At 44.1% G+C, this 14,513-nt stretch overlaps 1 protein-coding gene across 1 annotated transcript in view; it reads right to left on the bottom strand.

Moving 5' to 3' along the window:
- The window catches only part of LOC142143091 (cytochrome P450 2K1-like), a 45,525-nt gene extending 31,299 nt beyond the window's left edge, over nucleotides 1-14,226 (bottom strand). Inside the window, exons 1-4 of the mRNA XM_075200805.1 lie at nucleotides 14,171-14,226; nucleotides 6,841-7,264; nucleotides 3,532-3,691; nucleotides 1,519-1,668 (exon numbers count right to left, since the gene is read on the bottom strand). Of these exons, the coding sequence (XP_075056906.1) occupies nucleotides 1,519-1,668; nucleotides 3,532-3,691; nucleotides 6,841-7,264; nucleotides 14,171-14,226 (790 nt within the window). The remainder of the gene's footprint in view (nucleotides 1-1,518; nucleotides 1,669-3,531; nucleotides 3,692-6,840; nucleotides 7,265-14,170) is intronic.
- Between the last annotated feature and the right edge of the window lie 287 nt (nucleotides 14,227-14,513).

Raw genomic sequence — 14,513 nt, 5'->3', positions numbered from 1 at the left:
TTCTGGCCAAGCATATCTTGATTATTCTTTCTCACAAGGTACAGTCTCTGGAAGATATACTGCAATAATGATGTTCTCCCTGGGAAAAGGATTTGACACTACGGAGCTGGTACTGGAGCAAGAAATGCTTGGAACGGAGATGGGAAGTTGCTTAAGCAACTTTATTAACAAAGTAGAGACTTAAGAAATTTGAGGCAAAGGATGAACCATGGGTGACTGTCCTCCAGGTTATACAGGAGGCACGAGGCATCGGATGAGTCACGAGTGTCAGAACTCCAGGCTACTAAAGAGACAGGAGGCACCGGATAATCAGCAGGCAGAGAAAGTGTAGTGGTCTGCTGTGCGGAGTACTCAGGGGTCCAGGTAGACAGACAGCCAGGAGACTGGATCAGTCACAGAGGTGCAACAAATTGTAGACACAGGAGCTGGATAGCTGGAGATGCCACAGACTATAGGTGCTGGATTGCTATAGGACCAATAAACTGCAGACACTGTATACAGGAGGGTCAAACATGCCAGGAGTCAAAGCCAGAAGGTCCACCACAATACCAGTGAGAAAGCAGTAGCGAAGTCACAACAATGCTGGATAGGGGTCATAAGAAGAGGTGCCAAAACATAGGGACAAGCAGATGTCAATAACAGGAAATTAATCAGGAATCATATGCAGGAATACCAGCAGTAGTTAAGACAACAGATTAACTGGCAAAGACTGCTGGGAGAGGCAATCTTTTAAAGGCCAGAAACAGGTGCTAAGCATCCTAGAGGTAGGAGAACAATCCAAGTACTACAGTGACCCCTTTGGTGGAACAGCAGTACTGCAGGCTGGAAACACATATGACAGAGTCCGGACATATTTTGTGCAGGCAAGATCAGGAGAAGGCAGGGCAGTATCTAGATGCAGGGTTGCAGCCAGAGGCAGATCATGACAGTAACACCCAAGACAGGGTTGGATGACCCCCTACTGCCGATGTCAACTCGCGGAACCCAACCCTCTTTTACAGGAGATCCATGGATCCGGGGATTACACATATAATTAACTTTCACAGCAATAATCTAAAGTAAAGGTGGATTTATTCAAATGAATTACAATAGCACAAGTTTATCATATTATATACATTAATAGTTAGACCACTTCTTGGGCTAAAATGTTTGGCTCGTGTCTACAAGATGGATTTAGCAGAAAATTACAGGTTTAAAGGTGGGCAATCTTATTAATTAAGGGAACTGAGAACTTAAAAAAAAAAGACTGCAAAAAGGCATGCCATAGATGTGACCTAATTAGTATGTAGAAAAATATAAAAAAACTAATGAGCATTTTTTACCCAAAACTGTGCAGATGGCAAGGCACTATGATTGGGAAAAAATAGATTTCTCGTCAGTATTAAACAGATTTTTACCGTTTCATTTTCATGCTATGGTCTTTGTTTATATATAATTAAATGCAAATATATTATTGCTATCAAAATGGTAATAGTGGTATTTGAGAACATGATAGAGAGTTCAATAGCAAACACTCACCTTTATACGATCTAAATGTCTGCATTAAACTTTTACATTCATCATTGATCTTGATTTCTATGCTTTTTTTCCCCATTCCATAATCTCGCAATGTTGAAAGAGCAAATCGTCTCATCACTTTCCAGTTCTCGCCATGAGCAGAGATAACACCTAAATCGAATTAGTACACATCACTGCGTTACACTTATTTGTACTACATTTATAAAGAAAAATATTGATGGTGAGATATGAGCCAAATTAGCATTTACCCCAAACAACTAATTACCACAATTTCCCATCAACTTACTGCCATGTCCTAGTCCATAAATAACCACCTTCTATTCTCATTTCTCCTGAATATCTTTTATCAATGTATGTCTGTTTTATAGCTGTAGTTACTGTACATGTAGTTGTTAAACCCATCTTGAAAATAAATCCGTCACGAAACTATAACATGCAAATGACATCTGTATCTGTCTAAAATGCAGGTTTGTTATGTATAGATCGGCCTGGAGTCACTCCAATGACATCCAACAATAAAATGTGGCAAGCACAGTGACATATATAGTATACTGGACTAGCATGAGCAGTAGAGACTCTCAACTGCAGGACCCTACTTTTCCGTGGAACCTCTGACCTCTGCAGTGTCTGTAGTCAGAGGGCATCTTAAGGAACTGCTGTGTGAATTAGGACATGTAAAGCATTTAGAGCCTCTGAAAAACATGCACGTTAGTAGACATCCTAACTCTCCAAAATTAAATTCTGCTAAGATTGGAAGGGAACTCTTGTGTTCCTTTCCTGACTGTGCAATAAATGAAGCTCAGAGCAGCAAGCAGAGGAGGAAAAGGTAGAGCCCAGCTGTTTAACTGTGGAGAGGTCAGGGGTGTCCCTCCCTCGAAACATTGGGTACCCCATCACAATTTTGCTATGTGGCCCCTGAATTTTTCTAATTATGCTTTCCGGCAGAAATCTTCACCTACCATAATCTATTTCATGCATTACAGTATCACTGAACAGAATGTGGCATGCACCTGTGTGGACATAAACCAGTTGACTTTAGAACTAAATTATAACTTACAGAGATGTTTAAAAAGGTTTTACCTCAATAATTTGGCACTGAATGCCCACTATCGATATCAAATCCCTATTACTTGCTAGCTAAAGAAGGGAATGTAAGTAAATGCAATGGTCAGATGATGTTTGAATAAGGAGAAAGTCACAACTGACAATCCTAATGCACTCTAGCAGTTGTCTGTTACCCAGAGCAATCCAACTTATAAAAGATTACTCTACAGATAGCAAGGCAGTGATTTATTTTCTAAACTAAATCAGTAAAGGTGAATATATATATATATGTGTGTCAGATTCATAGATGTAATAGAAGCCACTTGTCTAAAAGTGGACATGTTATTTCAGGGGTCTAAGAAGACATTTTTGGGCACCATAGCAAAATTTTGCAGGGACCAACAACGTTTCTAGGGTGAGAGATACTCAAACCCCCTCTCCTCTCATTTACCATACCAGGCTGCCAAAATGCCTCCTCTTACCAGCTGGTGCTCTGTTGCACTCCACTCTGCACTTCCTACTCAGAAAGGAAGGTTAACTTGTTCACACTCCCATTCTGTGCTTTCAAATGCTTTTGGTGTAGGTGATAAAACAGCAGGAGATCTTTAAGCTCCTTGCTGAATGTGGACAATACACAATACTCACACTCAGAGAAGATAGCAGAGGGGATCAGGACCAGGAGCAGCATGTATGGCAACGGCACAAGGTTACCTTAGCTGCTGGGACCTGTGCTAATGTTTTCAGGCACATTTCCCAATGGTGCCAATATCTATTATTATGTATAGTATGGTTTTGTGTCAATAGTATCTGTGTTTTGCCATGTTTGAAATGCATATGAGCGGGGACAAAAAATTTTCATTCATTGAGCAGGGTTCATTTTACTTTGATGCACTTTTACAGAGTTTAATATATGTATTCAGCTCTGAACTTTTTGTATATATTTTTTGACTTTCAACTCAAAATAGTTACCAAATCCTTTTGATGTTTTAGAAATGATTGGTGAAACAGGTCGGTCAGAAAATGCATCTGCATGGTTGATTAGAGCATCTTTTACAGTGTCATAACCACACAGGACGACCATCTGTTCTCCTAAATTGACACTAAATACTGAGCCATACTTCTTCGCCAGCTGTAAAAACAGTAAAGAATAGAATTAACAAACCATTCAAAGAATAATTCTAAAATATGTTAAGCTATGAAATTGGCTCTCATTCCCCACAATCCACCTACCCATGATTTCTCTCTCACAAATGTTGATGACTGGCCCCATCCACTGTGGAATGGTCCATCTCATATGTGAGGCTTGAGTTGTTCTTGTCAAGTATTCAGTCAAACATCACATGCCAGCTGGACACTTCCCAAATGGATGGGGAGAGACAGCTCAAACAAAGTGGAGCTGATTCATCTCAACGCGATGTGTCATCGACAACACCACAGTGTCCGGCTGAGCAGCATCATCGATTTTACTATGCACCTCGAAGAGATGTGGGGGATAATCTGCAATATTGCATTGTAGCGGAGTGCCTTGGCGCCTTTTCCGGAGAAACCCTGCTTAGCATTGCATTTCATTGAATCGGCCCCTATGAGTTTTGATAGTATAAATAGAGTATATATTTATAAAAGTGGCCATGAGTGAAATTCATAAACATCTCTTCCTGAAAAGTCTAAATAATCTTGTTAATATGGTAATGTGATATTCATTATTCATTCCTAGTGGAATGATATTTATTTTTATTTAATCAATATTTATAAATAATTGTAAAGGATTAATTGCTCATGTAGGAATTATTTTTTAATAGTTTTGAAGTTTTAATGCAGTATCAAAATGTGTTAATTTTGAATGGAAATAAAGACATGTACACAAAACATTTGTCATGGATATCTGTAATTTGGGCAAGAAAATTTGAAGAAAAAATGATTTAAACATATTTGTATGTGCTAGAGATGAGCGGGCTCGGATTTCGCAAATCCGAGCCCACCTGAACAGTGCGGATCCGACGGGATCCGAGCACTGTTCGGGAACTTCCGGCCGCCAAATGCATCCACAACGAGGCTATGACATCCAAGTCTTGCGTCGGATCTCGCAAGACTCGGATCCCATAAATGCCCCGCTCGTGGCCGCCATCTTCCTTCTCCCTGTGGTTACTGAAGAGGGAGGTTGATGTGCTCTGTCCTGCTGATAACTTTACAAAAGTGGTGCTTTGTCCTTGTCACGGTTACAAACAGGAGTACAGCTAGGAGTCACGAATATGGTGAAAACACTCTGTGTTTATTTGCAGACCAGTAGAAATAACAGGTAGTCAGGAGTAGTGGTAATTACCAGGTGCAGGCTGATGCAGGAAACAATATAAATGTCCAGAAACAAGCAGGTACATAGCTAATGCAGGGATGCAGGGGTATGAACAGATTCCAGGCAGCATAAACCAGAGGAGCAATGCAGGAGGAAGAATCCACAGGTAACACAGGATATGACATCAGAATAGGACAACAACAACCAGCCATGTGTGCTGGGAGTGACAGGTATATAAAGGGAAAACCACACCCAGGTGCATGGGATAATTGGTGAACATGAATGTTAACCCCTAATGCACACAATAAGGCACAATAGCAGCACCTCTGGTGAATGGAGGTATTGCCAATACAAATATCATAATAATAAGGACAAAAAGGCAGGAGCTGCCATGCAAAGCAGCATGTAATGCATAAGCTGTAGGCAGATTGTGACAGTACCCCCTCCCTTAAGGGCGGATTCCAGAAGCCCAATTACCAAAAATGTCTGAATTCATCGGAATCATAGTCCAGAACTCGGGGCCCGGCAGAAAAGTCCTCGTCCGTGGGTGGATGGGCAAAGGAGACTATACCAGCTGCCAGTTCAAGCTCCGTAGACCTTTCTCTCTTCTTTCGCTTTTTCTTCTTGCGAGAATTCCCTGGAACAGCAGTTTGAACCAATTGGGTGGAGCACAAAGGAATCTCTAGGCCAGGTGAGATGGGTGGAACTGCTGACAATACGGAGGCCCTGTAAGATGGCATAGCGGGAGGTGTTGGTGAAAACTTGTTGATCACTGCCTCGACAAATAGTTGTAAGTCAGATAGAATGGGGTGATCAGACTCAACAAAAGGGTTTGCCCATTCCATAGCCTCTCCTCTAAAATGTGTTAACAAAAACAAAACTTGCCTCTTTGGGTCACTGGCAAGGCTAGGTACTGAGGGGAAATAAGAAGCACAAAACCTCAGTAGAGCACTCAATTGAGAAAGGTGCCCCTCAAAGGTAGATGACAGCTCACACTTGGCACCCTTGGCAACGGATGGTTCGGACTTGGCAGCAGGCTTAACAGAAGGCCCGGACTGGGTGGCTGGCTTGGCAGCAGGCCCGGACTGGGCGGAAGGCTTGGCAGCAGGCCCGGACTGGGCGGAAGGCTTGGCAGCAGGCCCGGACTGGGCGGAAGGCTTGGCAGCAGGCCCGGACTGGGCGGCAGGCTTGGCAGCAGGCCCGGACTGGGCGGCAGGCTTGGCAGCAGGCCCGGACTGGGCGGCAGGCTTGGCAGCAGGCCCGGACTGGGCGGAAGGCTTGGCAGCAGGCCCGGACTGGGCGGCAGGCTTGGCAGCAGGCCCGGACTGGGCGGCAGGCTTGCCAGCAGGCCCGGACTGGGCAGAAGGCTTGCCAGCAGGCCCGGACTGGGCGGCAGGCCTGGCAGGGACAGCACTTTGAGAAGCCTGAGGGCAGACAGCACTTCGAGAAGCCTGAGGGCAGACAGCACTTCGAGAAGCCTGAGGGCAGACAGCACTTCGAGAAGCCTGAGGGCAGACAGCACTTTGAGAAGCCTGAGGGCAGACAGCACTTTGAGAAGCCTGAGGGCAGACAGCACTTTGAGAAGCCTGAGGGCAGACAGCACTTTGAGAAGCCTGAGGGCAGACAGCACTTTGAGAAGCCTCGGAGCAGACAGCACCAAGTGGGAACTCGGGCTGGACCGCATGGACTGGCAACTCGGGCTGGACCGCATGGACTGGCAACTCGGGCTGGACCGCATGGACTGGCAACTCTGGAGCGGACTGGAAGGGCAGCGCCCCCTCTGGAGCGGACTGGAAGGGCAGCGCCCCCTCTGGAGCGGACTGGAAGGGCAGCGCCCCCTCTGGAGCGGACTGGAAGGGCAGCGCCCCCTCTGGAGCGGACTGGAAGGGCAGCGCCCCCTCTGGAGCGGACTGGAAGGGCAGCGCCCCCTCTGGAATAACCTGTAGCTCAGGAACAGAAACAGCGGCTGAAGACTCAGAACTGGACACGGCGGCAGGAGACTCGAAACTGGACACGGCGGCAGGAGACTCGAAACTGGACACGGCGGCAGGAGACTCGAAACTGGACACGGCGGCAGGAGACTCGAAACTGGACACGGCGGCAGGAGACTCGAAACTGGACACGGCGGCAGGAGACTCGAAACTGGACACGGCGGCAGGAGACTCGAAACTGGACACGGCGGCAGGAGACTCGAAACTGGACACGGCGGCAGGAGACTCGAAACTGGACACGGCGGCAGGAGACTCGAAACTGGACACGGCGGCAGGAGACTCGAAACTGGACACGGCGGCAGGAGACTCGAAACTGGACACGGCGGCAGGAGACTCGAAACTGGACACGGCGGCAGGAGACTCGAAACTGGACACGGCGGCAGGAGACTCGAAACTGGACACGGCGGCAGGAGACTCGGAACTGGACACGGTGGCAGCAGGCTCCAAGCTGGAGGCAGATGGTGTGACCTCAGAGCTGGAGGCAGATGATGTGACCTCAGAGCTGGAGGCAGATGATGTGACCTCAGAGCTGGAGGCAGAGGCTGGCACCTCGGCACAGGAGACAGAGGCTGGCACCTCGGCACAGGAGACAGAGGCTGGCACCTCGGCACAGGAGACAGAGGCTGGCACCTCGGCACAGGAGACAGAGGCTGGCACCTCGGCACAGGAGACAGAGGCTGGCACCTCGGCACAGGAGACAGAGGCTGGCACCTCGGCACAGGAGACAGAGGCTGGCACCTCGGCACAGGAGACAGAGGCTGTTGGTGCCTCAGGACAGGTGGCTGGAGCTGGCGCCTCAGGACAGGCGGCTGGAGCAGGCAGATTGGGTCTCTTCGCAGAGAACAGGAATGCTGGAGCATAAACAGATTTGGAGTGCAGAAAGGAAACAACAGGAGATGGTTCAGTAAGCTGACGTGGTCTACGGACAGGACAGTCCTGCAAGAAATGTGCATTGCTGGCACAGTAGAGACACAACTTGTATGTTATCCTGCGCCGCCGTTCCTCTTCGGTCAGATGGGGGCGTGGACCACCTGTGTACTGGGAATTTGTTACCCCATACTTCATAGAAAACAGCAAATTTGTAGAAGTACTTTTAAGAGGTGCTGTTTGCACAGGTTCATCAGCAGAGAAGGTGGAATTAGACAGATCAGCAGCTTCTGAATTAGGAGAGACAGAATCTGACAGTCTCCTGAGCGGGTCCAAAAGCAAAGTGGAAAATTTAGCCAGCTGGGAACGTAGCAATATAATGTCCATCTGTAAAGTCTGTAGCAGTGGCAATTCCAAGACTGGTAAAACAGACATGTTGCAAACACAAATGAAAGCTTGATTGCAGAAAAGGGTCCCAGAAATAAACAAAACTTTCACCTGACTCCAAAGCTGTTTTTGTGGCTGGTTATACTGTCACGGTTACAAACAGGAGTACAGCTAGGAGTCACGAATATGGTGAAAACACTCTGTGTTTATTTGCAGACCAGTAGAAATAACAGGTAGTCAGGAGTAGTGGCAATTACCAGGTGCAGGCTGATGCAGGAAACAATATAAATGTCCAGAAACAAGCAGGTACATAGCTAATGCAGGGATGCAGGGGTATGAACAGATTCCAGGCAGCATAAACCAGAGGAGCAAGGCAGGAGGAAGAATCCACAGGTAACACAGGATATGACATCAGAATAGGACAACAACAACCAGCCATGTGTGCTGGGAGTGACAGGTATATAAAGGGAAAACCACACCCAGGTGCATGGGATAATTGGTGAACATGAATGTTAACCCCTAATGCACACAATAAGGCACAATAGCAGCACCTCTGGTGAATGGAGGTATTGCCAATACAAATATCATAATAATAAGGACAAAAAGGCAGGAGCTGCCATGCAAAGCAGCATGTAATGCATAAGCTGTAGGCAGATCGTGACAGTCCTGCTGAGTGAATTAGTAGTTTGTCCAGTGCTCTGTCCTGCTGATTTATTTAGTCTAGTGGTGCTTTGTCCTGCTGACTGCAGTAGCACTTTTCCCAGTGCTCTGTCCTGCTGATTCCAGTGGTGCTTTGGCCAGTGTCTGTGCTGCTGAGTCCAGTGGTGCTTTTGTCCTGTATTTGATAAGTCCATATCAATTTGTTAATTAGCCAAAAATCTTTTAAAAAATTTAAAAAAAAATCTCCAAAAAAAATTAAATAAAAAAATAATTGAAAAACTATAAAAAATATTATAGAGCAATATATTCTTGCAGTCCCAAAATAGAGGACCTGCCATTTCTATTACTACGTTCATTATTTCTGTAGTTCCAAAAAATAGGAACTGCCAGTTCTATTACTACGGTCATTCTTTAAGCAGTTCCAGAGAATAGGTACTGCAATCTATATTACATTTAATACATTCAATTTTTAAGCAGTTCCAGAGAATAGGTACTGCAATCTATATTACATTTAATACGTTAAATTTTTAAGCAGTGCAAGATAATAGGTACTTCAATCTATATTACATTTACAACATTCATTCTTTAAGCAGTTCCAGAGAATAGGTACTGCAATCTATATTACATTTAATACGTTCATTCTTTAAGCAGTTCCAGATAATAGGTACTGCAATCTATATTACATTTAATACGTTCAATTTTTAAGCAGTTCCAGAGAATAGGTACTGCAATCTATATTACATCTACTATGTTCATTCTTTAAGCAGTGCAAGAGAATAGGTACTGCAATCTATATTACATTTACTACGTTCAATTTTTAAGCATTTCCAAAGTGTGTGTGGTTGAGGGGTACACTCATTAGTGCTGCATATATTGGAGTACAAAAATTTGGAGGATAAAGTAGGGAAAGAGCAAGACCTACTTCCTCCTAATGCTGAAGCTGCTGCCACTAGTCATGACATAGATGATGAAATGCCATCAACGTCGTCTGCCAAGGCCGATGCCCAATCTCCTAGTAGAGGGCATGTAAAATCCAAAAACCCAAAGTTCCCAAAAATTTGCAAAAAAAGAAAATTAAAATCATCTGAGGAGAAACGTAAACTTGCCAATATGCCATTTACCACACAGAGTGGCAAGGAACGGCTTAGGCCCTGGCCCGTGTTCATGACTAGTGGTTCAGCTTCACCCATGGATCTAAGCACTTCTCCTCCCCCCCTCTAACAAATTTAAGAGACTTAAGCTGTCATCAACAACTAGTCCAAGTCCAGCGAGTCCAAGGGTTTTTGTGGTTGCGAAGCCTGACCTTCCCATCACTGTACGGGAAGAGGTGGCTCCTTCAACCATTTGCAGCACGCCCTCTGCATATGCTGGAAGGATCACCCACAGTCCAGTTACAGATTTGGCTAATGAAGGTGTGAATGTTGTACACCGGGGGGAGGATATTGATGTAGCTGGCGCTGAGGAGGAACTTGACGAGGAGGATGCTGATGTGGTTATCATAAATGAGCCACCAGGGGGGGGAAACAGTTTTTGTCCATGGGATGAAAAAGCCCATCATCATGCCTGGTCAGAAGACCAAAAAATCCACCTCTTCTGTCTGGAGTTATTTTTATCCGAATCCGGACAACAAATGTATGGCCATATGTAGCTTATGTAAAGCTCAAATAAGCAGGGGTAAGGATCTTGGCCACCTAGGGACAACCTCACTTATACGTCACCTGAAGAACCTTCATAATTCAGTGTTTAGTTCAGGACCTGTGGCTAGGACCGTCAGCAGTCCAGGGACAACTAAATCCCTTGGTCCTGTTTGATACATACCACCAACACCCTCCTCGTCAACTTCCTCCACGATCTCCATCAGATTTAGTCCTACAGGCCATGTCACCAGCCAGACTGGGGATTTGTGGTGTCAGACAATGCCAGTAACATTGTGCGGGCATTACATATGGGCAATTTCCTTTGTGGCTCCATTATCCCAATTAAAAGGATTTTTACCTGTTGGTGTAATGATGTTATAAACACTACACTTGAAAGCTTGAGCCTTTAAATGAAAAAGTCACTCTTCATTGCACGAAGATTTGCAACAGGGACAGTTTTTTTGTTCCCAAAGTCAACAAATAACACTTCGATGCTGTCTGTCTTTGACATACTTGATGGGATGTCAATGATGAATGCTCTGTACCATGGTCGTCGAAAACAAGAGGAAGTGACGCGCTTGAACTACACCCTCAGTCTATATGCTGCAGAGGATGTAGGAGCAGCCATGTGTGCAGTGGAATTTAGACCAGTTGGAGGAGATATTGTGGCCCCGGTAACAAATTGGGTACCGGGGCCACTCCACTACGCAGTCCAGATAGATGCATATCAGATATTAAACTACATTCAGTGTTGGGGCCAAATCCAAAATTAATGAAAATGACCTGTCATCGTCAAAAACAAGAGGTTTTGACGCGCTCGAACTACACCCTGTATATGCTGCAGAGGATGTAGGAGCAGGCAGCTGTGCAGTGGAATTGAGACCATTTGAAGGCGGAGGTATTGTGGCCCCGGTACCAATTTGGGTACCGGGCCCACTCCACTACGCAGTCCAGAAAGCTACCTCGGTGCAACGTTTTGGACTAAAAACAATATTGTGAGGTGTGAGGTGTTCAGAATAGACTGGAAATTAGTGGAAATGATTGTTATTGAATGTTATTGAGGTTAATAATAGCGTAGGAGTGGAAAAAAAACAAAAAAATGGATTTTAGTGCTTTTTATGCTTTTTTAAATATAAATCAGAACCCAAAACCCGAAATCAGAACCAAAAGCTTTCGTCAGGTGTTTTGGCAAAACAAATCAGAACCGAAAACCTCAAGCTAATCAGAACCCAAAACCCAAAACACTAAAAGTGCCCGGTGCACACCCTTAGTATGTGCGTAATAGCATACTGATTTGTTTGTTAATTCCACTCAATATTTATTAGCATTGGTAAATGGTGAAAATCTGCGCTCATGACATTGTACCTGATTAGATATGTACGTTTATTGTCTTAAACTAGACAGACAAAATCTAGTTGCTGATTGGCTGCTGTCGTTCAGTACAGAATTGCACCTTTCACTAATGTTATCATTAAATGTTTGAAACAGTACTTTATTTTACTTTGTGTTGTGGTATTTCACATTTAAATGAATGTATGCGAGTATAAATCCCACATTTCAATGTAAAATTCTGGAAGAGCTGATATTTTATTCTTCAATAATATTTCTGAAATTATTGTTGTAGACAAGAGAATGAACAGATACATTTATTTCTTATATCCCTTCCTCTCTTAGACTAGCAGAAGCATCAGATCCACTCCTGGCAGCTATAGAGTTCCCCAATACAGCCCCACCCAAACTCTGAGGAATAATTTTGGCTATGTAAGTTTTAAAATACTCTATAACTGCACCTAAGTTTCATGGTGCCACTTGAGATCTCTCCTTTTATGTATTCAAGATGGACTGAACTTGGTATACTTGGCACAAGTTATTGCTAAACGCTGTGTATATGACACAAAGCATGGCTCAGCAGATTATACTTTGTACTAGATTGTTTAGTTTTGTATATCTGGCACCAAATATAGTCCTTCGTATAAAACATGGCACTAGATTTGGCTCAGAATATGGCAGTGTCAATTATTACATTTTGCTTCTGTCCTATCACATTTAGGGCTAGATTTACTAAGCTGCGGGTTTGAAAAAGTGGGGATGTTGCCTATAGCAACCAATCAGATTCTAGCTTTCATTTATTTAGTACTTTCTACAAAATGACAGCTAGAATCTGATTGGTTGCTAAAGGCAACATCCCCACTTTTTCAAACCCGCAGCTTAGTAAATCTAGCCCTTAGTCTTTCTCATTACCAATTAATAGTTTTGAAAAAGTCAGAACAATTGTACCCTTTGATTCTTTTTCTTTCTGTCTCTCTGTCTCAGAACTGGAGGTAAATGTATCACAGTGTGATTTTGCGTTTAAAGTGATTTTCTCGGGTAGTTTGAAGTTGACAGTTGACGAAGTATGACAGCGTGTTCAGAAAGTAAATCACAAGTTAAGTGAGTTTTACAAAAAAAGCATCACACAAATTGCTGTCCCAATATTTTGCCACTTTAACAATACAAGTCCCCCTGTCATAATGATAGCCAGCCCCAGGTTAGTCAGCACAGGACTAAACTCCATAGAGGCACCCAGCCAGTGCTGTAAGCACTTGGGCTTGTCCCACACCCCTGGGCAGTGGGAGTGGGATAATTTAATAGTGTTCGAAAAACACTATTTTGAGTTAAGCACTGCAGGTCCAAGCAAGCCCAGGCTGCCATAACAGACTGGGCATGCTGGTGCTTGTTGTACTACAATTTGGTGTCTGGTCTATTTACATTTTGTCTTGGCACTTGTAATTTCCCAAGTGTCTGCATCCACAGTCCCAGAGGCTGCCAGTGGATGCAGACACTTGGGAAACCACAAGTGCAAAGACAAAATGTAAATAGACCAGACACCAAATTTTATTTACATATAATAAACAACCGTTCATATTCTGCAACCTCTGTGTTCTTTGAAGTAATGACAGCCGACAGGTCTATTAATAAGCTGAGGTTTTTACCACACTGTCAAAAACTTCAGCTCATATATAGGCCCGCCGGCTGTCATTTCTTCATTGAGATGGGTGCTCTTGCATATAAGAACTAATTTGAGTGTCTTCATATTTTCTTTATTTTGCCAAGCATGCTCTGGCGGATTACTTTGGTTTATAAAGCAGGAAGAAAAGAAGACAATTTTTTTTCTTCATACTTGGAATATTTTTTGGGTTTATTCTTTTTAGTGCCATTTAAATTAAAAGTGTACAAGAAATGAAACAGACAGATGAACAACAGAGGTTGCCGAGTATGAATGTTTTTTTTTATTTGTAAATACAATTTTGCGGTTGAAAAGAGGTGTCTGGATTATTTACAAGGAGCACTACAGGTCCCAGCAACTGTTCATGGCAGCCTGAACTAGCTGGGACCTGTAGTGCACCAAATTAAAAAAGTGTCTTTCGAACATTAACCATTTTATTACCCCACACCCTCTGTGGTTTTTGCGCACCCCAACTCCCTAGTGATTCCAACCCTGTGCTAACCAGCTGGTGGCTGGTTGTCATTATGGCAAGGGGACCCCACACTGTGTGTTCCCCTGCTATAGTGTCACTAGCCCCGGCTGGTGTTGCATTGCATTGCATTGAAATTGGGGGGACCCCACACTTTTTGCCCCCCCTCCCCAATATTGCTGCTACCAGCACTAGGCCAGCAGCAGTAGGAAAATGTCGGAAATATGACACCCCCCCATACAGAGCAGCATGTTGATTCTGGTGATTTTCAAGACAAACTGGGGGGTTTCAATTATATTATTTTGGTGGGGGTCTCTTTACTCTATTTGAAATCCTGCTGCAGCAACAAGGGTGATCTGCAGAGATTCCAACTTCATGTGCGTGCAAGGACCCTACTAAATATACTAAATGGTGGGATGCACTCATCAAAGTTGTTGAGAAGGAAGAGGATTTTGTATTGATGTTAAATAAAGTGGAAACACCCTTTAAATCATTTAGTGTAATTACGTAGAAGTACTGTATTACCTCTATAAATGTATTATGAGGTTTTGATAAGTCTATATTATGCATATTTCCAATGATCGGCAAAGGCGTTGGTCCAGGGGGGAAATTTTTGCCATTGTCTTGTTTCCGATTGTTAAAAACATTGGCCAAAAATAGGATG

This window comes from Mixophyes fleayi, chromosome 3 (genome assembly GCF_038048845.1).
Source record: "Mixophyes fleayi isolate aMixFle1 chromosome 3, aMixFle1.hap1, whole genome shotgun sequence".
NCBI classification, from domain to species: Eukaryota; Metazoa; Chordata; class Amphibia; order Anura; family Limnodynastidae; genus Mixophyes; species Mixophyes fleayi.
Note: the sequence above shows the minus strand (reverse complement) of the source record. Positions and strands in the feature narration are given on the sequence as shown.